The sequence below is a fragment of the Amblyomma maculatum genome, chromosome 6 (assembly GCF_055883805.1).
Source record: "Amblyomma maculatum isolate TAMU_Amacu chromosome 6, ASM5588380v1, whole genome shotgun sequence".
Classification (NCBI taxonomy): domain Eukaryota; kingdom Metazoa; phylum Arthropoda; class Arachnida; order Ixodida; family Ixodidae; genus Amblyomma; species Amblyomma maculatum.
The window spans coordinates 188,304,222-188,326,039 of record NC_139349.1 but is presented as its reverse complement, the minus strand read 5'-3'; the positions used below and the strand labels follow the sequence as shown (position 1 = coordinate 188,326,039).

Sequence of the window (21,818 nt, the reverse complement as noted above, 5' to 3'; positions counted from 1 at the left end):
GTCTGTCATGCGGTAGGCTGTAATGTAAACAGGTTGCTCAAGCAGAAAAGCAATCTAGACATTAACAAGAACCTTTCTTACCTGGTAAGCCACTGAAAAAAGTGTGAAACAATGAAAAAAGAAGAAAATTTGCACAGCCTTGTGGTCTAGCACAGATATACTTTACACGCACTGCAATCAGATGTCGGAATTAATGGAAGCCTTCCATATCAATCAAGACCCAAAATGTATCGGCAAACAATCTGTCACTCCCAATGATAAATAGTTAGCTTTTCCTGGTGGCCTTGGAGCGTCACGCGTTTTTCTGCCTTTTGTTTTTATCGACTTTTAGTGTAACATAGGATGTACATTGTTTTTGCTTTATAAGCGCCAGGTGATGGCATTAAAACCTTAGTTGAGAGTCAGCACACGTCCTGTGTCTTTCTTGTTCTTGTCCACCATTGTTTGCGACGTTTTACAATTATAAATGCAGTCAATCTGTACCCCAAGGTCAAATGAAATAAAAAGATCATGACTGAATTCCAAGAGTTGTGTTGAACACGAATGGCCAGATCTAAAACCATGCTAGGATTCAGTGAAAAAACTATTGTTTTCTAAATTATTTATTACAGTGCTGTAACAATATGTGTTCCATCGTTTTACTGCCTACACTTGTGAGCGAAATTGGTCTGTAATTGGATACAATGTGTTTTGGGTCACTTTTATGAATTGGACTACATTTGCAGTTTTCCCTTCTTGAAGTAAAGACGAAGAACCTAAGGATTTTTCAAATATCAAAACCAGAAAATAGGCAATCACGTTGGAGCAGGCCTTTAACACGTAGGAAGGTAGGCCATCAGGTCCATTTGCCGAGGAAACATCCATATTGGCAAGCAATTTGACAACGCTACTGTAGGTCACGAGTTCGCTCATAGGCTCAAGCACAACATTATGAGCAACCGGCAGCTATATGATAGAATGAAGTCTTGAAAGCAGACTAGAAATAAGTATTTAATGTAGCAGGCCTTCACACAGTCTGTAACTAATGCATTACCATGGTTTAGGCTCGGAATGCCACTTGATTCTCTACCGTTTGTTTTTAAGCACTTGCACATTTCTTTCGGGTTGTTCTTTAACTTAACCTAGTTCTAAGAAATATTTCTCTTTTGCAACCTTGTTTGCTACTTTATATCCTTTCCAAGATAACGTAACATGTCACATACTCTAGGATTATGATGCCTCCTTAAGTGTTTAGAAGACTGCCTCTTATTAACCAGTCAGCTGACCTCTTGAGTAACCCAGGGTTTATGTCTGCCTGTGAAGCTGCAGGCATGCAACCATGCCAGCAGCAGCACTGTGCACACATTCTTTTGTGCAAACGAAACATGTGAACTGCTGTTGACCGCTTGCAGTGCGGCTAGCACTGTGACTTAAGTGTGCCACAGAAGAATGTTGAGCACCTCTGCACTCCGGTGAAGGTTGTATCAACCACTCGAGGTGTGTGAGGAAGAAACACTCAATCCATGGTGCACAACATGGGATGCAAGCAACAGCAGAGACCGTGCTGGAGAAGCACTGCCCTAATCATCAAATTGGCTCACATCTATGTTTCCCAAACTACAGAAGATGTTCCTCTGAACCTCGTTTACCTCCAAACTTGACAGCCAGATGGTTTGGTTCGTGGGGTTTAACGTCCCAAAGCGACTCAGGCTATGAGAGACGCAGTAGTGGAGGACTCCAGAAATTTCGACCATCTGGGGTTCCTTAACGTGCACTGACATCGCACAGCGCCTTGCTTTTGGCCTCCATCAAAAAGCTGCTACCAAGGCCGGGATTCGATCCCCAACCTTGGGAACAGTAGTCGAGCTCCGTAACAACCGCACCACCCCAGCGGTGTGCTCTTCACTGTGTCATGTCCAATCCATGCTACGAGACATGCGAGCAAATTTTGACGATGCCTGTCCACACCAAAGAACACAGATGGTGCCACTGCGTGTGCCCACTCATGTGTGGGGCTGCAAATTACTATACCTTTTATCAAAAGCATTTGTTCTGCATCAGCACAAACTACAAACACTCAAAGAAGGGCCTTCACCTTGAATGGCCGGCTGCTGGCATGGCTGAGCAGGTGGACCCGCAGCTGGCGGCCGCGCTCAAAGACCATCCCACACCCTTCCAGGGTGCAGGGGAAGCCCATCTGACTGCTCACACCTGGCACTGCCGCACCTGCACAGCTCAGAGGGAACCAATTTATTTGAAAACACATATATGCAGAATGGCCCTGCAACATTATCCGTATAGGCCAGACCTCTCCCATATTCCTCCAATTAACCTGGCCTTGTGCCATCTACAAAACCCCTGCTATGCCTTAGAAATCCAATTTGTTATCCTTAGTGACCACCGGTTACCTTCTCTTTGTACTACCATGAAAAACTGGCCACCCTGTATACACAATGTCTGGTGATGTCACCAGTACCGGAATCATGAAACAATGCTCATCATCATCAGCCAGACACACTCCAGGGCAAAGGCCTCTCACATTTTCCTCCAATTAACCCGGCCCTGTGCCAACTGCTTCCACTTGACCCCTGCGAGCTTCTTACCCTCATCTACCCACCTAATTTTTTGCCACCACCTGGTACGCTTTCCTTAACTTGGAATCCAGTTTGTTACCCTAAGCGACCATTGGTTATCCTCTCTTCGCACTACATGTCCCGCCCATGCCCATTTCTTCTTGATTACAACTAGAATGTCAGTAATTTGAGAAACTTCTCTGACTCACTCTGCACACTTCCTATCTCTTAACGTTACCCCCCTACCATTTTTCTTTCCACTGCTCTCTGCATTGTCCTCAGCTTAATTAAAACCCTTTTCGTTAGCCTCCACATTTCAGCCCCATGTAAGTACAAGTAAGATCCAACTGTTGTATACTTTATTCTTGAGGGTGTGGGGAACGATCTCCCATCGTCCCCTTTAAGATCGGCTTTCCCTCGCGGTAGTTACTCTAGCTATCGCGGAATGGTGCTAACATTGGTGGTTAACATAAACTATCGAGTGATGGCGCCAGCGTCGCGGCAGCACAAGCGCCACCCCTGATCCTGTCACCGCGCACGCGGGCAAAGCCAAGGCTTTTCGGCATCGGGAACTCGGCATCGGACATCTCCTCACGGAACTACGCAGTCGCCGGCGAGGCGAAGCCTGGCGTGACTTTTCCCGCTTGGTCGCCCTGTCCGGACTTTGAGCTTATCTCCTGCCCTAGCGTGGGTGAACGTTTGCCTGTAGTCTTGCTGGTGAGTCTTTGAGCAGCGTGTTTTATCGCTAGTTGGCACTGTTATTGCAGCAATAAATGCCTGTTTGTTGTCAGCAGGTGTTGTTCCTTTGTTACCAAGAGCACGGCCCCCAGTGGTCAGCGTGCGCTCGCACGCGATCACTGGGTGGGGTCAGCGGTTTTGACTGTCAGCCGCGACTAAGCAGGGAAAACGCATTTATCCCCCTATTACAACCCCACAAGCGATACCGGAAAGCTGCTAGTCATAATCTGGGAGTGCTTGCCAAATGCGCTCCATCCCAATCTTATTCTCCTTATTTCCCTTTCAAGGTCAGGATCTGCGGTTACTAGTTTTAAGTAGACATATTCACCTACTACTTCCAGTGCTTTGCTACCTAACGTAAACTGCTGTTCCTTCCCAAGGCTGTTGAACATTACCTTAGTCTTCTGCACATTGATTTTCAAGCCTACCTTTCTACTTTTCCTCTCTAGGTCATCAATCATTCTTTGCACTGCATCCTCTGAGTTACTTAGCAAGGCAATGTCATCAACGAATCGCAGATTACTGAGGTATTCTCCATCAACCATTATCAATAACCGTTCCCCTTAGTCTCTGAATACTTCCTCTAACAAGCTGTGAATAGTACTGGGGAGATCGTGTATCCTTGCCTAACATCTTTCGTGATAGGAATTTTGTTACTTTCCTTATGCAGAACTATGGTTGCTGTGGATCCGCTAGAAATATCTTCCAGCACATTCACGTATGGCTTGTGTACACCTTGATTTTGCAATGCCTACATGACAACCGAGGTATCTACTGAGTCAAATGCCTTTTAGTAATCAATTGATGATATGGATATGATCAACAGTGGAGTACCCTTTCCAACCAAAAACCTGCTTGATCTTTTGCTTGATTGAAGTCTAAGATTGTACTGATTCTGTTAGTGATTGCCTTAGTAAACACCTTATATGTAATGGTAAGCTGATTGGCCTGTAATTTTTCAAATCCTTAGCGCCCCTTTTTTGATAAATTAAGAATGTTAGCATTCTTCCACGACTCTGGTATCGTCGATGAAACCAGGCATTGTATATACAGGGTGGCCAGTTTTTCTAGCATGATATTGTCACGTGGTTGTGACAAGGTCGATGACACAAATGAAGAGTCGATGATTGCACTGAAGAAACTCTTTATTGGGCTGACTTGCGCCCGCAAAAGAACTAAGCAAGTCGGCGGCGACGATAGCAACAAACGTGCTCATCGATCGTCGAACAAAGAATGCCCGTCGCACTCGTCAATGCTCAATTTAAAGGCTGCACAGACCAATCAAGATAACGTCGCAAACTGCTACCAGCCCAAGCTGGAACATTGTAGAAAGACACACGAGTGGCCGGAATCTTCGAGACAGATCTTGGTGCGTCTTGCACTACAACGGAACTGATAAAGGTGTGAATCGCGACATCGCGCATTAACAAACAAAGAATACAGAACTGATACGCGATGTAGAATCAGAGTGATAAGGCCGTATGCCGGCGGCTGTTAAAAAACAACAAATACAGTTTTGAAGGTTTCGCGGCGTTACTCTCCCCTTAAAAAAGCATCGCCTCGATGTTCCAAAACAAAGCAACTTAAACATAAACAATGCAAAGTTTAAACACCACAGATTCTTTAACGCACGTAATATGGCTTCAGTTGTAAAACATTACAATTTCTGGGCGTTCGCGTCGCCGTTGTGATGCTGACGTTCCGCTGGGAATGACTTCATAGTCCAGTGTCCGACGCAGCGAATTATTTTGTACGGCCCAATGTATCGACGCAACAACTTTTCACTTAGTCCGCGACGGCAAATTGGTGTCCAAACTGTCTCCTGGATTGTACTCTGCGTGGCGTCGCCGTAAGTTGTAACGCCGGCTGTCGGCGAGTCTTCGGGCTTCCTCTGCACGCTGCAGGTAGGCGGCGACGTCAAGGTTGTCCTCGTTGGTTACGTGCAGAAGCATTGCGTCGAGCATCATTGTGGGCTCCCTACCGTACACAAGCTTGAACGGGGTCGCTCTGGTCGTCTCCTGGACTGCCATGTTATACGCGAAGATCACGTAAGGCAAGACGGCGTCCCAGGTCTTGTGTTCAGCGTCGACATACATTGCGATCATGTCTGTGATTGTTTTGTTCAGGCGCTCCCTAAGGCCATTGGTCTGGGGATGGTACGCAGTTGTTCGTCGATGGCTTGTATGACTGTATTCCAAGATGGCTTGCGTCAACTCTGCCGTAAACGCCGTTCCCCTGTCAGTGATGAGCCCTTCTGGGGCGCCGTGCCGCAAAAGAATTTGTTCGACAAAAATTATGCCGACTTCTGCCGCGGTACCATGTGGTACTGCTTTTGCTTCGGCGTAACGGGTAAGGTAGTCAGTGGCCACGATGATCCACTTGTTATCTATAGACGAAGCTGGAAAGGGGCCGATGTGATTCATTACAATTTTTTGAAAGGACACGTCTGGGGGCGGAATCGGGTTTAGCAGTCCTGCTGGTCTGATAGGCGACGTCTTGCGTCGTTGGCACTCACGACATGTCTTCACGTACTGGGCAACTTCGGCAGGCAGTCGCAGCCAGTAGTACTTCTCCTGGATTCGATGCAACGTGCGCGCAAATCCGAGGTGGCCTGCTGTGTGCTCATCGTGCAACGCCTGCAGAATTTCCTGCTGGAGGTTTTTAGGCACAAGAAGCTGCGCGGTCCTGTTGGGTGCGAAGGTCATCTTCACGAGGAGGCTGTTGCTTAACGCGAAAGATGATAAATGTCGCCTGAACACAGCAGGAGGGGAAGCGGTCTTTTCTTCTAAGTAATCGGCTAGCGCTTTCAGCTCAGGGTCTCATCGCTGTTGATCTGCGAAACTGCTGGCGCTTACCGGCCCCAAAAAGGCGTCGTCATCATCGTCATTTGGGGGAACGTCGACGGGATCGCGGGATAAGCAGTCTGCATCGGAATGCTTCCGGCCCGACTTATAGACTACAGTCAAGCCAAATTCTTGAAGTCGTAGACTCCATCTGGCAAGGCGGCCGGAGGGATCTTTCAAACTAGCCAGCCAGCATTGCGCGTGATGATCGCTAGCCACCTTGAATGGTCGGCCGTATATGTATGGACGAAACTTAGAAGTGGCCCAGATGATCACGAGGCACTCCTTCTCGGTCGTCAAGTAATTGACTTCGGCTTTTGTGAGGGACCTGCTAGCATAGGCTATTACTTTCTCTATTCCGGCACTCTTCCGGACGAGAACGACGCCTAGGCCCACACTGCTCGCGTCGGTGTGAATTTCGGTCTCGGCGTTTTCATCAAAGTGGCCAAGTACAGGAGGGCACTGCAGGCGGCACTTAAGTTCGTCTAAGGCTCCTCCTTGCGGCGCTTCCCATTTAAAAGGTACGTCAGTCTTTGTAAGCTGTGTCAACAGTTCGGCGATGAGCGAAAAGTTTTTGAAAAATCGTCGATAATAAGCGCACAGCCCAAGGAATCGACGCACAGCTTTCTTGTTGGCAGGCGGTGGGAATTGTGCGATTGCAGCTGTTTTCTCCGGGTCTGGGCGAATACCATCCTTGCTAACGATGTGACCTAGGAACCGCAGTTCTTCGTAGGCGAAGTGACAGTTCTCTGCTTTTAGCTTTAGTCCCGATGACATGATGGCTTCCAGCACTGTCTGCAGTCTTTTTAAGTGGTCTTCAAAGTTTGACGGGAAGACAACAACGTCGTCCAAATATACCAAACAAATTTTCCACTTTAAGCCTGCCAGGACTGTGTCCATTACTCGTTGAAATGTGGCTGGTGCAAAGCAGAGGCCAAATGGCATCACCTTGAACTGAAAAAGACCGTCCGGTGTGATGAATGCGGTTTTCTCGCAATCTCTTTCGTCGACCTCAATTTGCCAATATCCGCTCTTCAGGTCCATTGATGAGAAGTACCTTGCATTGCAGAGCCGGTCGAGAGTGTTGTCGATGCGGGGAAGCAGGTAGACATCCTTCTTAGTTATGCTATTCAAGCGGCGGTAATCAACGCAGAAGCGAAGTGTGCCGTCTTTCTTCTTCACCAAAACAACTGGTGCCGCCCAGGGGCTCTTCGATGGCTGGATTACGTCATCACGCAGCATTTCCTCCTTGATCGCGTATGGCCTGGCGTTCTCGCGGCGATACACGATAGGGGCTTTGGCGCAGAGGTCGGGCGTGCTCGTCCGTTATAATGTGGTGTTTGGCCAGTGGTGTTTGTCGTACCTTCGATGATGACGAGAAGCACTCCCCGTAGCTTCGAAGAAGACTGAGAATCTGGTCTTTCCTGCTGCGGGTCAATGCAGGGTTGATGTCAAATGTGGGCTGACGGAATTGGTCCGGTGCGTCTTCCAGGGTTTGGTCATGGATGGCGAATACATCTTTGAGGTCCGCTAATTCGTCGAGAAAAGCGATCGTCGTGCCCTTGTTGAGATGCCGGTATTCTTCAGTGAAGTTTGTCATCAGCACCTGAGCTCGACCTCTCCAGAATTTCGCGATGCCTATGCCGACACCTTGTTCCAAGAGCAATTGGGTATTTCCTTCGACGATGCCTTCAGCGGTTTCGATGTTTGCGCTACCTACGCTAACTACGACGCTTGATCGGGGAGGCACGGTCTATTCTCCATCGAGGACGTTTAGAGCGATGTCCTTATTAATTTAAACAGTGATCCCGATCCATCGTCCTGATGGAGTAATCAGGTTGCCACCTGCGGTGCGAATCAGCGGACCATCCCAAGGGGTTGTAACTTTCCTGAGATGGGAGGCTAACGGTCTACTGATGACTGAATAGTCAGCTCCGGTGTCTGCTAGGGTAGTGACTCTGCGACCGTCGATATCAACTTCAAGGTCATTTGTTCGCGTTCTCGCATTGCACGTGGGCCTTGGTGTTCAATCTCGGCTCCGTTGTTTCTTCAGGTCGTGGCCGGGGCACACAGTTTTTACTTCGTTGGGCGGTGGTGTCGGCTTGCACTCTGGTCGTGTTGTCGTTGATGCCGTGTGGAGAGGCGGTGAAATGGCTGTGCCGTCGTTAGCGGTCGGCGGCGACGAAGTATGTTCGTCTTTTCGACATTGAGCAACCTCACTTCCAAAGGTTGCTCTATTTAGTTTTCCCTGCACGGGCTTAGAGACCTTCCGTGCACACTCTCATCGTAGTTACGGCCTGGCGACGCGAAGCGGGCCCTGTATGGCGATGGAGACCTGAACCAACGGCTTGGTGACGCAATATCACCGCTACGCAGATAGTTGTCGATTTCTTGCGGTCGTTCACCTGGGCGTGGTCGTGGAGCATCGGCTGCAAATCCGTGGAGACCAATTCATCGGTACGGGCAGTGGCGCAGAATGTGACCGGCCTCATCGCAGTGGAAGCCTAATGGCCGGCTGTTTGCTGTCCTCCAGGCATTGCACTTCCTGGAGCTTGAGGGTCGTTGGTCGGCTTGGCAGGCGGGAGCCAAGGGGCGGTTTTCAGGAACAGGACGGTAGCGGCGAGGGCTCGGAAAGTCATCACATCGGGGCGCAGGGCGACGGAAGGCAGCAGCGTAGTTCATCGCTGTTGCCTCTTGTGCTGGAACAGTCGCAGCCATCGCTTGAAGAACGCTCAGCGCCTGCTGGACTTCTTCACGGACGATGTCCACGAGCGTCATCACCTGGGGTTGCTGCAATGATGGCATCAATCGGCGGAGCTCCTCTCGCACGATCTCCCGGATGAGGTCCCGAAGGTTCTCTCCGCTTGCAGATGCGCTGGGGTAGTTGCTTGAGTAGTCCGGCTGAAGTGGTCGCTCGTAGTGGTGCATCCGGGTGTCCAACGATGTCCAACATCTTCTCGATGGTAGACGCTTCCGTTTCAAATTTCACCACGGTTTTTGGCAGATTTATTTATTTATTTAATTGCACATACTATCAGTCCATCTGGACTAAGATAGGAGTGGGTTTGACATCAAAATTTATAATAGCAGGCCAGTACGATAAAACAGCAAGTACAGTCAATAAAACACAGTTCATAAAATACAGTCAATGTATTGACTGTATTTCGGACAAGACCTACAAAAAGAGATTCTTTAACGCCTCGCATTAAAAATTTGACTCTCTCACCTACGGTCATGTTAGGGTCGGCGCGGCGAAAGACGCTTCATCTCCTCAACTTACGCCAGGACTGGCTCGTTAGGGAGTTGAACTCTTGATTGAAGGAGGGCCTGAGCTCTTTCCTTTCGGACAGAACTTGCAAAGGCAGTCAAAAACGCTTCCTTTAAAATCTCCCAATCCTTCATAGCTTCCTCATGATTTTCGAACCAAGCTCGGGCATGTCCTTGAAGAACAAAGTAGACTTGCCGGAGTTTCGCGGCGTCGTTCCAACCGTTGAATTCTGCCCCATGGTTGAAAAGGTCCATTCAGTCTTCCGCATCTTCACTGGGCAATCCTTGGAAGATGGGGGGCTCCCTGGGCTGCACGAAGATGACTGGTGCAGTTGACTGGGCCATTTCCAAAGTTGATGCCTTCCGGAGCCGAACGGGGTCAGGCAGCAGATAGTATTCAGGTTGTAGGCCTTAGAGTCTGTGGCTGGCTTGGTGACCTGTAGGCTGGTCTTCCAGGGCGAATGAAAAAGGCTCAGGTCTTTGCTTGAAGGATCAAGGACAGCACATCCACCAGATGTCATGTGGTGGTGTTAAGGTCGATGACACAAATGAAGAGTCCATGACTGCACTGAAGAAACTCTTTATTGGGCTGACTTGCGCTCGCAAAAGAACTAAGCAACTCGGCGGCGGCGATAGCAACAAATGTGCTCATCGATCGTCGAACAAAGAATGCCCGTCACACTCGTCAACGCTCAATTTAAAGGCTGCTCAGAACAATCTAGATAATGTTGCAAGCTGCTACCAGCCCAAGCTGGAACATTGTAGAAAGACACACGAGTGGCCGGAATCTTCGACAGATCTCGGTGCGTCTTGCACTACAACGGAACTGATAAAGGTGCGACTCGCGACATCGAGCATTAACAAAGAATACAGAACTGATATGCGATCCAGAATCACAGTGATAAGGCCGTATGCTGGCGGCTGTTAAAAAACAACCAATACAGTTTTGAAGGTTTCGCGGCGATATCCCCCATCTTTCAACAAATCTGTAGTTATCTGATCCTCCCCAGCTGCTTTTCCCCTTTTCATAGTTTCTAAAGCTTTCTTAAACTCGTTCTTCATCACTGACAGAACTTCTGACTGCTTTTCACTAGTGCCCATCTCATTACTGTCTTGGATACTTCGGCTACTATACAGATCAGCATAGAACTCCTTGGCTACTTTGACTATCCTGTCCATATTCGCGATCACATTGCCCACCTTGTACATTAGCGCATACATATGATTTTCGCCTATGCCCATTACTCTCTTCACCAATTTAAGGCTGCCCCTATTCTTTAAAGCACACTCAATTTTCCCCAGAAAGGAAGGATGGTATCAAGACAACTGCGGGGAACTCGAGAATACAGGAGGTAAAATGGACTGTAGCCAGTCGTCTCATGCTGTGCAGTGTTACACGCGAATGTAATAAAAGGAAGGATTTCATCCCAGTTCTTGTGATCAGAGTCCACGTACATCGCCAACATAGTGGTCAGAGTGCGGTTGGTCCGTTCAACAAGTCCATTCGATTGCGGGTGATACGGCGTTGTATGGCGGCAATCGCAGGTACATAGACGAAAGAGTTCTTCGATAACTTCAGCAGTAAATTGGCGCCCACGGTCACTGATCAGAACTCGAGGAGGGCCATGGCGCAGGACGAGAAATTGCAGAAGAAATAGGGATACTTCGTAAGCAGTGGCTGAGGGTATTGCGGCTGTTTCTGAATATCGAGTGAGATGGTCAACACATACCGGTTACCGTTAGAAGATCGCAGAAAAGGACCCAAGAGGTCGATGCCCACCTGCTCAAAGGGTGTGGTCGGAGGCGCAATAGGGTGCAGCGGTCCAGGTGGACGGGAAGTAGGGAGCTTGTACTGCTGGCACTTGACGCAACTGCCAGTAAAAGCGTTACTGTGTGCGATGAAGGGTCCGGGCGACACCCAAGTGGCTTGACGTGGTATCGTCGTGCATCATTTCAAGAACGGGAATGCGGAGGTTTTCCGGCACGACGAGGAGAAAGCGTGCATCTCCGGAGTTGAAATTCTTCTTGTAAAGTAGGCCGGCACGAACGCAGAAATGCGCATCTTTTGAATCATGAGCGACAGAGAAGAGCGGTGCCAAAGTCTGATTGTTGCGTTGTTCTGTCTGGAACAACTGAGGGTCAGGAAACATTGCCGAGATAGGCGCCAGGTAGTCATCAAAGTTATCATCACTACCAGTTGATGAAAGCGGCAAGCGTGACAGACAGTCAGCGTCAGCATGTTGGCGGCCGCTTCTGTATGCCACAGTGAAGTTAAACTCTTGCAACCGAAATGCCCATCGAGCGAGCCGGCCGCAAGGGTCACGAAGATTTATGAGCCAACAGAGCGAATGGTGGTCAGTGACGATGGTAAAAACATTGCCATATAGGTAGGAACGGAATTGCTGCACCGCAAAAACCACTGTAAGGCACTCTTGTTCAGTAACAGTGTAGTTGCGCTCCGCCTTGCTCAACGAACGACTAGCATAAGCTATCACGTGCTGATCGGTGCCATGACGCTGGATGAGCACAGCACCAACGCCCACGCCACTAGCGTCGGTGTGAACTTTGATGGGGACAGGACAGAAGTGACGTAGGATTGGTCCTGATGTCAGAAGGAATTTGAGGTGGCGGAAGGCAGAGTCGCAGTCAGTAGTCCAATTGAACGGTGCATCTTTGTGCATAAGGCACGTGAGCGGGTATGCGATGTCAGCAAATCTGGGCACAAAACGACGAAAATAGGAACACAGTCCTAAAAAGCTCCGAAGCTGCTTCACTGATTTCGGGGCTGTAAAGCTGGTTACAGCCGCAATCTTCTGAGGATCCGGCCGAACACCATCCTTATCGACCAAGTAACCAAGAACAATTGTTTGGCGTTCGCCAAAGTGGCACTTCTTAGAGTTGAGGACGAGGCCTGCTCTCTCAATGCAATCAAGAACGATGGCGAGGCGGCTATTGTGTTCCTGAAAGGTCTTGCCGAAGATCACAACGTCGTCCAAATAGCACGAACAAATTTTCCACTTGAGTCCGTGCAGAATGGTGTCCATGAATCGTTCGAACGTGGCAGGCGCATTGCACAATCCAAAGGGCATTACGTTGAACTCATAGAGACCATCGGGGGTCACAAATGCCGTCTTTTCTTTGTCGCTTGGGTTCATCGGTATCTGCAAGTACTCCGATCTCAAGTCTACCGAGGAGAAGTATGACGCCGAATGAAGACAGTCGATTGCGTCGTCAATATGTGGAAGTGGATATACATCTTTTTTGGTGATGGCGTTAAGGCGACGATAGTCCACACAGAAACGCCATGTGTTGTCTTTCTTTTTAACGAGAATAACTGGAGCTGCCCAAGGACTTGAAGATTCCTGGATAACGCCACGTTGGAGCATGTCATGAACTTGTTCGTCAATAAGCTGACGTTCGGCCGGAGACACACGATAGGGCTTCTGTCTGATCGGGCGAGAAATTCCAGTATCAATCGAATGATGGATGCGAGAATTTGAAATCGGTGGTTGATGATCTCTGGCGAAGTCGAAAACCAAACCATGCTTGGAGAGCAGGTCTGTCAAAATTCGGCGCTCCTGTGCTCCCAACGCTGTGTTTATCATTGCCTGGATTCGAGACTCTGCAAAATGAGATGTTTTCTCTTCAGGAGCATGGTTACTTAGTGCCGCCACGTAATTCGACACACCTTCCTCGTAATGAGCGAGCCTCATGCCACGAGGCAACACGGATGGCTCGTCTGAATAGTTTACAGTCCACAGCAAGGTGTGGCCTCTGGTGACTGAAACTATGCAACGAGGCACCAAGACACTCTTCTTCGCACAGGCCAGCGTTGTAGGTTCCACTACAGCGTCGAAATTCTCGCACAAATTCGTAGATGAAATAACTTGAATGAATTCTCCGGACATCGCAGGTACAACTGTATCTTCAGACACAGAAAACGCTCCTAAATCGAGCGACGAGGTTTCTACAAGGGCCGACGTCAACGCAGCATTAAGCGAGATCTGTCCACTACGGCAGTCTACCGTTGCACCACACTGTTGCAAAAAGTCTATACCTAAAATCACTTCATGTGTGGTACGAGGCAACACTGTGAATTCGGTTCGAAACGCTTGGCCCCTAATCACAACTTTCGCATAGCACACACCCAAAGGCACCAATGATTCACCGCCAACACCACGGAATACCACAGCTTGATTCACGCTAAACATCACTTTATGTCCTAATCGATTCTGGAATGCTAAGCTCATAACAGAGACTGTTGCACCAATGTCAATTAGTGCCATGGTGGGGATGCCGTCAATGGATACTTCGAGTTTATTCTTTAACATAAACACAGGCAGAGGTATTGGGAACGTTATTTGCCGGCGACCTCACCCCCATCGGCCGGCGCCTTCTATTCCCGAAGGGGAAAAACGGCGCCGAGGAGGCGGTGATTGTCGCTGTCTTTGGGTTAGCGGCGTCAAGCTGCGGTTCGAAGCAGGCGATCCGTTTCGCATCTGTGCCGGGCTGTATGTATCCAGAGTCGGTGTCGGATAAAATTCAGTGTCGAAATGATTAGAAACATTGGGCAGCGGTCGATGATCTTGTGGTAGCAGGCCCCGCCGACGGCAATACCGGGAGATGTGTCCGGTCATGCCACAGCTATAACACACGGGTTGCTGGCGCCACCAATCCGAGTAAATGCGCGCGGAAACTGGTTCTGGTTGGTAGTAGTAATCGGGACGGCGTTGCTGACGAACCACCTGGCGTGTGTAGGTGGTTCTTCGGGCGATCCGTGGCTGATCGTTATGCTGTCAGCCCTCGCCAAAGAGTGATGCATTTAAAGCCGGAGTCCAGGAAGTTGATGGGGTCGCGGGTTCTGCTTGCAGCGCGCAACCGTCATATTGGTGTTCGTCCCGGCACGCAGAGTCTTTGTCACGCAACAATTCGTCCCGCACAGTCCGGCGTATCAGATCAGCCATGGACTCCGGAGCACTGACATCAACGCTCGCAACGGATGTGACGTTGGCCAGTCGCCCAAGGAGTGATACGGCGCAACTTCAAGGTTTCGAAAGTGCGGCAGTGCCTGATGAAGTCAGCTGTAGAGTTCAAATTGTCTTTGCTGATAAGAAATTATAGACATCTACAGCGATGCCTTTAAGCAAGTGCCCCACTTTATCTTCCTCGGACATTCAAGGGTTTACCACCTTGCACAATTTCACAATATCCTCGATATATGTGGTGCATGTCTCGCCAGGTGCCTGGGCCCGCTGCATCAACATTTGTTCTGCGCGTTGCTTCTTCGCGGATCCGTCGCCAAACCAGTCCTTTATCTCTTCTGTGAAACAATCCCAGCTGGTAAGTGAGTCTTCATGATTATCAAACCAAACTAGGGCAGTGCCTTCCAAGAAGAACACTATGTTCGCTAGTCTCACGGTCGCGTCCCAACGATTGTACCGGCTCACCCGCTCGTAGTTGGTTAGCCACTCGTCGACGTCCTCGTCAGATTTTCCACCAAATGTGTGCGGCTCGCGGTAGTGCTGCCAGTTGCTCACCACAGGTGTTGTTCGGTCAGCGTCGCCGTATTGAGCCATGTCAGATGGTAGGGATGGCAAACCAGCGAGCCGGCGGCTTCGTCGAAGACAACTGGGATCCGTGTTGATCTACCCCGCACCTCCACCACAACTGTTACGTACTCAGTACGTAACGGGGGTGTTTATTGGCAGTCTAAAGCGCTGCGAGTCACGCAAGGAACACCAGCACACACCACTGTGTCTTCCGTTTCTTCTTCTTCTCTCCAGCCTCTTCTTCCTTTCCTGATGCCCCGAAGCACGTGACAATATATCACATATCTGATACTTTTTTTTTTCTTCAAGAATAATTGGAAATTCAAGAAGTACCTTATCTAGTTCCCAACAAAATTTTAGTCCAGAAACCCCCCTGAAAGCAACCTTTGGTAAAAACAATTTGAAATGGTAGTTTTTGCAACGGTTGTGCTCTCGCAAAAAGTGCAAATTGCGAAAAAATTTGTTTAATATCTCGGCTTGCTATTCAAATTTAGGGCCTAAATTAATCAATCAAAAGGCCTGGAGCATATGTTAGGCCATCCTTTTCAGCACGACACTGCTCTGTGGCGATTACTTCGCCGGGGTGGCGCAGTGGTTACGGTGCTAGACTACTGTTCCCAAGGACGCAGGATCGAATCCCGGCCTCGGCAGCAGCTTTTCGGTGGAGGCGAAAAGCAAGGCGCCCAAGTGCTGCGCGATGTCAGTGCACATTAAAGAACCCCAGGTGGTCGAAATTTCCGTTCTCCACTACGGCGTCTCATAGCCCGAGTTGCTTTGGGACGTTAAACCCCACAAACCAAACCATCATGATGCCTCTTTCTTTTCAGCTTTACAGCTATCCAGCGCCCTGTCTGCGCTTGTAAAATGCTTTCCTTGGTTGCTTGCTGGGCATGCCTCTTCGTCTAGGCTCCATATTCCATCTCCAGCTTGTCAAGCACTTTGATTAGCCAGGCTCCCAGTAGTGTGAAAACAGCGTCCGAAAGTTAAGTGCTGCGTTTTAGTCAATCCAAGCTTCTAGTTCGGTTTACCGGCCAATCCGCTGTTTCCCCAGCCCAAAATTTGCCTTCCTATTTTTCTTTTTAGCTGTCTGCTGTACTCTTGATAGCAGATCCTTTTAGACTAGAGAGTGCAAAAAACGAATTCTAACTTGGGGATACACTCCGCCTTCAGTTATTTGCCTGCTATGCGGCTACGTCCACAGGCACTTTCAGTGGTCAATGCCACCCCATCTCGCAAAAAAAAAAAAAAAAAATTATACTGCGCAGATAACCAAACTTGGTGAGAAGTTTCTTTAACACATGCACAACCCAAAACAAAAAATTAAAAACACACTATTCTGGTAAAAATCCCCCCCCCCCCCTCTCAACAAGGCAGGATTTATGAGAAAGACCAATATAATCATCCACATGAAGCAGCGAACAATCCCAGAAACCACTTTGGCATGACATTACTATGCAGGCCCGCATCAAACTATTCTGCAGGAGTGCCACAGATAATGCAAACAAAAGTTACCATATGTTGCCAGCTTAACCACATGCTGGCTATGTCACGTCCACAAGAATGACACGACAAGTCAGCTGTTCCAGCACTGGCGCCCGACTGTCTTGGCCGGCCGCAACACATTTATTAATAGCTGTTTAACAAGCACCCCCTGCCAGATTGGCAGGTTTTCAGTATACAACATCCCTCCCCTCTTTACAGGAAAGGGACATGCACAATAAAAGTTCATGAACAGAACAAACCACAACAAAAAAAGTCTATGGCAAATATCGCACCACAGCCCACAGGGTTCGGCTGCTGCGACAAAGGGGTGTCCGCTGCGTTGGCTGCGTTGTTCCGGTACACCCCAAGGCGCAAGCGTCCGCACAGGGAGACTCATGCGGTGAGTTCGCATTCTCCTCAGAATGGCCTGAGGCGATGTCTCCAGCAGCAGTAGCAGTTGCAGTGTCAGGTGACAGCACATCCTCTTCCCCAGCAATGACGTTGTCAGCCAAAGTGCTCGGGAAAACCGCGTGCGGTGCTGCTCGTACATGATAGTGGTGCCTCGTCCACACGCGGCCATCCGGAAGTCTCACCACTGCTGCAAACCCTTCGTCCGACTCCACCGCCGCTGGCACCCAACTCGGCCCAGGTCGGAAATTCCGCACGAATACCTGTCTTCCTGGCTCCAGGTTAGTCACCCTAACTGACATCTGGTTCCTGCGAACATTTTCGTGTAGCTGCTTCACCATGACTGCCTTCCGGAGATCTGGTCGAAGTCAAGGGCTGTTTTCAGCTTCCTGCCCAGTAACAGCTCAGCAAGACAGCATCCAGTTACCTCGTGCGGTGTGGTCCTATAAGTTAGCAGGATTCTAGCTAGCTGTGTACAAATATTTCCCGATCTGGCCTTCTTCAGTTTCTGCTTGATGGTCTCCATGGCCCGCTCCACTGCGCCGTTGGACGCTGGGTGGTACGGTGGCACCAGTACCTGTTGGATGCCATTCTTCTGTAAAAATACCTTGAACTCCTCACACGCAAAGGGGTGTCCGCTGCATTGGCTGCGTTGTTCCGGTACACCCCAAGGCGCCAGCGTCCGCACAGGAAGACTCAAGCGGTCCACGTCAACAAGAATGACACAAGTGAGCTGTTCCAGCGCTGGCGCCCGACTGTCTTAGCCGGCCGCAACACATTTATTAATAGCTGTTTAACAAGCGCCCCCTGCCGGATTGGCAGGTTGTCAGTATACAACAGGCTATTACTATGCTGGCCCGCATCAAACAATTCTGCAGGAGTGCCACAGATAATGCAAACGAAAGTTACCATATGTTGCCAGGCATAACATCTAAGGACTGTTCGCAGGATCAAGGCCACAAGTCTAACCTGCTTTCTGTTTTTAAAGAGCAAATTGCATCAAGTTTCAGCCCTGGTGCACTGCGCACAGGAGGATATGTATGCAAAATAGCAAATGAAGAGAAGGTGGTAATTACTGCTGTGACACTGCAAGTGTTCCACTCTGCACGTGCACTGATGCTACAGCTAACTACACTAGGCTAAATACTACAGCAAAACCATCCACATCCTACAGCAAATTTGATAGAATGCCAGTTTACAAATGCCACTAGTTTCAGGCTTCACAGGCAGTGTGAATCCTCCCCACTACTAAGGTCACAAGCAAAACAAGGCAATATTTAGAAATCACAGCTGAATCCTACATTTTGATGACAGTCTCGTCCCCTCACAAGGGTGGAAGAACAGGCTAGATGGTAGTTCCTAAGGTTTTCTAAGATGGTGCACTCTGTTTTTATCCCACTCTTTCATTTAGCACAAGATCAGTGTTTTGTTGTAAATATTGCATTTGCATGTGTAACATGTAACAGCTGTGTGTAACATGGCATGCATGTGTAACATGGCATGTTCTAGCATTGTTCCTCGTATATCCTCTCTTCTCGAAACTTACTCACCGCAAATAGATATTGACTGTTAAACGCTGCATTTTATTTCCATTACACATGCGAAATATGGGACACCCCCATACCACAAAAAGCCAATATCTAAACTAGAGCAGGTACAGAGACGAGCCACATGCTTCATTTTCTCCCAATACCGAAGGTTCGATTCCGTGACCCCTCTTTATACAAAAACTGATTTGCCTCTCCTTTTTCAGAGACGAAAGGAAAAAAGACAATCTTTTTTTTATTGTATAATTAATAGTTAGGCACACGTGAGGAAAGACCACTATATAAACCAAACAAGAACCTGCATGTGCCACAATAAACACAGCAGACATGTCAAAATAGAGAGATTTTGCAGGGATTGTTTCAAATATTTTTTTCCCATAACAGCATCCGAATGGAATGGGCTGCCAAGCCAAGTTATGAATGCACAATCTCGAGAACAATTTTCCATCCATCTTGCTAAATATTGAAAGGAATCGATTACATAAAGAGAATCTTTAGTACCTATATTTTATTCTTCACCTGTAGTTTATGACTGTATTTTGTTGACAAAGGTTTATTGATTCTACTGCATTGACTGTATTTCCGTTCCTGCTGATCTGCGTTTGCCTCAAATTTGATGTTGTGCCTACTCCTATCTTGGTCCAGGCTGGACCAATAGTATGTATAAATAAATACATAAATGATCTATATTGTGTCTGAACAATGTGCAATGGTATGACACCAACTGCGTTTGACGTGAATGCTGCCAGGGTTGCATAGCCACGTTTTGCTTGGGCCTTTTGTTTTGCCTCCCGAGGCAAAGAAAGATAGACAAATCTAAGTGCAAACAAACTTTTACTCAGTGTTGTGCACAACTGTACTACACTGAGCGCTTCGCTGCACTTTCAATCAAGATGCCCGGGATATGAATGGCAGTTAACTAGTTTCGGATCACGGTGCTTCGGATGCACTGAGAACACACTCGGTTTCCGGAACCATTTGAACGTGCGATACATCCCGCGCCGATCGACGAGAGCAACATACCTGCAGCCGGCGGTTCAGCCTCGTCCTTCACCTCGAACAGGTCTCGAGAACACAGCAGACGCTCGGCACCACCAAACAGCTCATCGTCCGCCCGGAGTTCGAACACCAGGTTCGCCAACGCGTCGCCGCTACTGCGCGCCCACTCGTCCGCTTTTTTGGACAGCAGAAACTCGCCGCCGATGCGCCCGTCTTCGTCGCCATCTTGAAAAGAATCGCCGCTCGTCCCTTCCAGGAAGCCGGACTTTGTGCACAGTTCTTCTTCGTCGACGCCGCCGCACAGCGTTCCATGCTCCACATTGTGCCTCTCCTGCTCGCAGTCGGCGCCAGTACGATCGCCTTCCTGTTGCTGACCTGATGAAGACCCCGTCGCTGACAACGAGGAGGGGTCCTCCATCTTGCCAGCAAGCTTTAGAGCACGGTGCTTTAGAGGTCTCCTCGATTTGGCTACACTAGTTCTACACTCCACTACACTACAATAACTGGTTCAGGCAGTAACACACTCGGCTCCGGGCGAATAATCAAAAGTGACGTCAAAAAGGTCACGTGACGTCTAGTAACGTTGGTTCTCCCATGGCCGCGGCGGAAAAGTGAAGCATAGTTATAGCCTAGTCATAAAAATACATGGAGGAAGGAAACAACTTAGGAGAGGCCCTTGCCATTTCCAATGCATTCCCATAAAAAGTGTGGCAGAAGTGACGTCAAAATTTAGGGAAGGTTTCTTCGATATGGCTTGCACTGGCTGCACTAGTTCTGAAAAGTGCTGCAGCGGTGCCAGGTGGTCACGTGAGCGTGCAGTGCCAGTTCCGACACTGGCGTGCGGCGGCAGCTGCCAAAACGAGTACGCAAGTGTAGGACTCTGCAACCTAGCAGACGCGTGCGCGCATCATGCATCGCGTGCTGTAACATGATCACGTCCAGTTTCAAAGCCAGCTGCCGTAGGCCTACAGCGCTCGATCGGAAAGTGACAACGACTAACACCAATTGACCAAGTACGTGCGACGCACGATCGTTATATCGGACGGTCTGCGAATGCGAAGGTGCCATTCATGCGCCTGGGTACGAGAGAATTAACGTTGTAAGCAGTTGCCACGAGTACTAGTTTAAATAATTAAGACTGCCTAACAAGACGTTTGATTGGTTTCCACGAACTTACTTCTGTCCAAAAGCACTAGCTGACGCACGTATATTTGTACCTCATTGCGCTCTCAGACATTCTATGTGCTCCGTACGTGGGCGAAAAGTTTGATGTCGCATAGTCGCTGCGCAAGCTGCCTTGTGGCACACACACTTGGCACGACAGAAACTCGATCGATCGCAACTGATGTCTGTTCGCATCTACCCGTCTTCCGAGGTCACAACGCGATAAAAAAAAAAAAAGTACATAGGACAACGCGCGCGAAGGTGCCGTATCGCGACCACGTACCACTACATATGTGGCCACATATAATACCGCTCCTCCATCAACAAAATGCCAATCACCAGCATGCAGCCCAACTACCTTGTATACGCAATCATTTGCGGATCCGTTAGCAGCGAACCGTCCGGGTTCTGAAGGAGACGGACTTTACAAAAGCTATGCAGAACGATGCGCAGCGTCGTCTGCTCTTGGCCAAGCGGAGCCACGGCCGGTCTCGAGGGAGAGAGCGAGAGAAACGCGCTCTCCCTCGAGACCGCCCGTGGCGTAGCGTACGCCATGCTGCACTTTTTCTGCACCTCTTCTGGAGCGAGTGCAGAGTGAGCGAGAACTCGTGCAGAACTTGACAAAACGAGGAGAGAAGTGCAGACGGCGCGCGCGGCACTGGAAAAACGAGGACGGCGGTGCTGCACTACTTGAACTAGTGCAGCTGGTGCAGGCAAATCGAAGACACCTTCGGGCCATTAGCAACGGCGACGCGTTGCTATGAAAACTCGGGCCACTAGCAACAGCGTTGCCCTAGGTACGTGAGCGTCGCGGAGAAAGGGTAAAGGAGGAGGAGAGACCGGCTTCAAAATAATGACGTCAGGGCCTCTCCTAAGCTAGGGTACAGTGAACTAGTTCACTGTAGCTAGGGCCCGATCCTCGCCCCGCCGGGGTGGTTCAGTGGTAAGACGCCCGACTACTGTGCCGGAGTACCCGGGTTCGATCCCGACCACGGCGGCTGCGTTTCGATGGAGGAGAAACGAAGTGGCGTCCGTGTGCTGTGCGATGTCAGCGCACGTTAAAGATCCCCAGGTGGTCGAAATTTCTCCGTAGCCCTCCACTACGGCTCCCCCTTCTCTCTTTCCACTTTCACTCCCACCTTCCTCCCTTCCCTTACGGCGCGGTTCAGGTGTCCACAGAGCAAGTGTGACAGATGCTGCGCCTTTCCCTTCCTGTGAACCAACCAACCAACCAACCAACTATGGTGTCTAGATGGGTAGGTGTGCCGA

The 21,818-nt window shown here is 49.3% G+C and overlaps 1 protein-coding gene across 1 annotated transcript in view; it reads right to left on the bottom strand.

The window, feature by feature from the left end:
- The window catches only part of LOC146187592 (uncharacterized), a 74,652-nt gene extending 54,782 nt beyond the window's left edge, over window positions 1–19,870 (bottom strand). The window contains exons 1-2 of the mRNA XM_084607750.1: window positions 19,410–19,870; window positions 2,075–2,205 (exon numbers count right to left, since the gene is read on the bottom strand). Of these exons, the coding sequence (XP_084463876.1) occupies window positions 2,075–2,205; window positions 19,410–19,803 (525 nt within the window). The 5' untranslated portion in view covers window positions 19,804–19,870. The remainder of the gene's footprint in view (window positions 1–2,074; window positions 2,206–19,409) is intronic.
- Window positions 19,871–21,818: the final 1,948 nt, after the last annotated feature.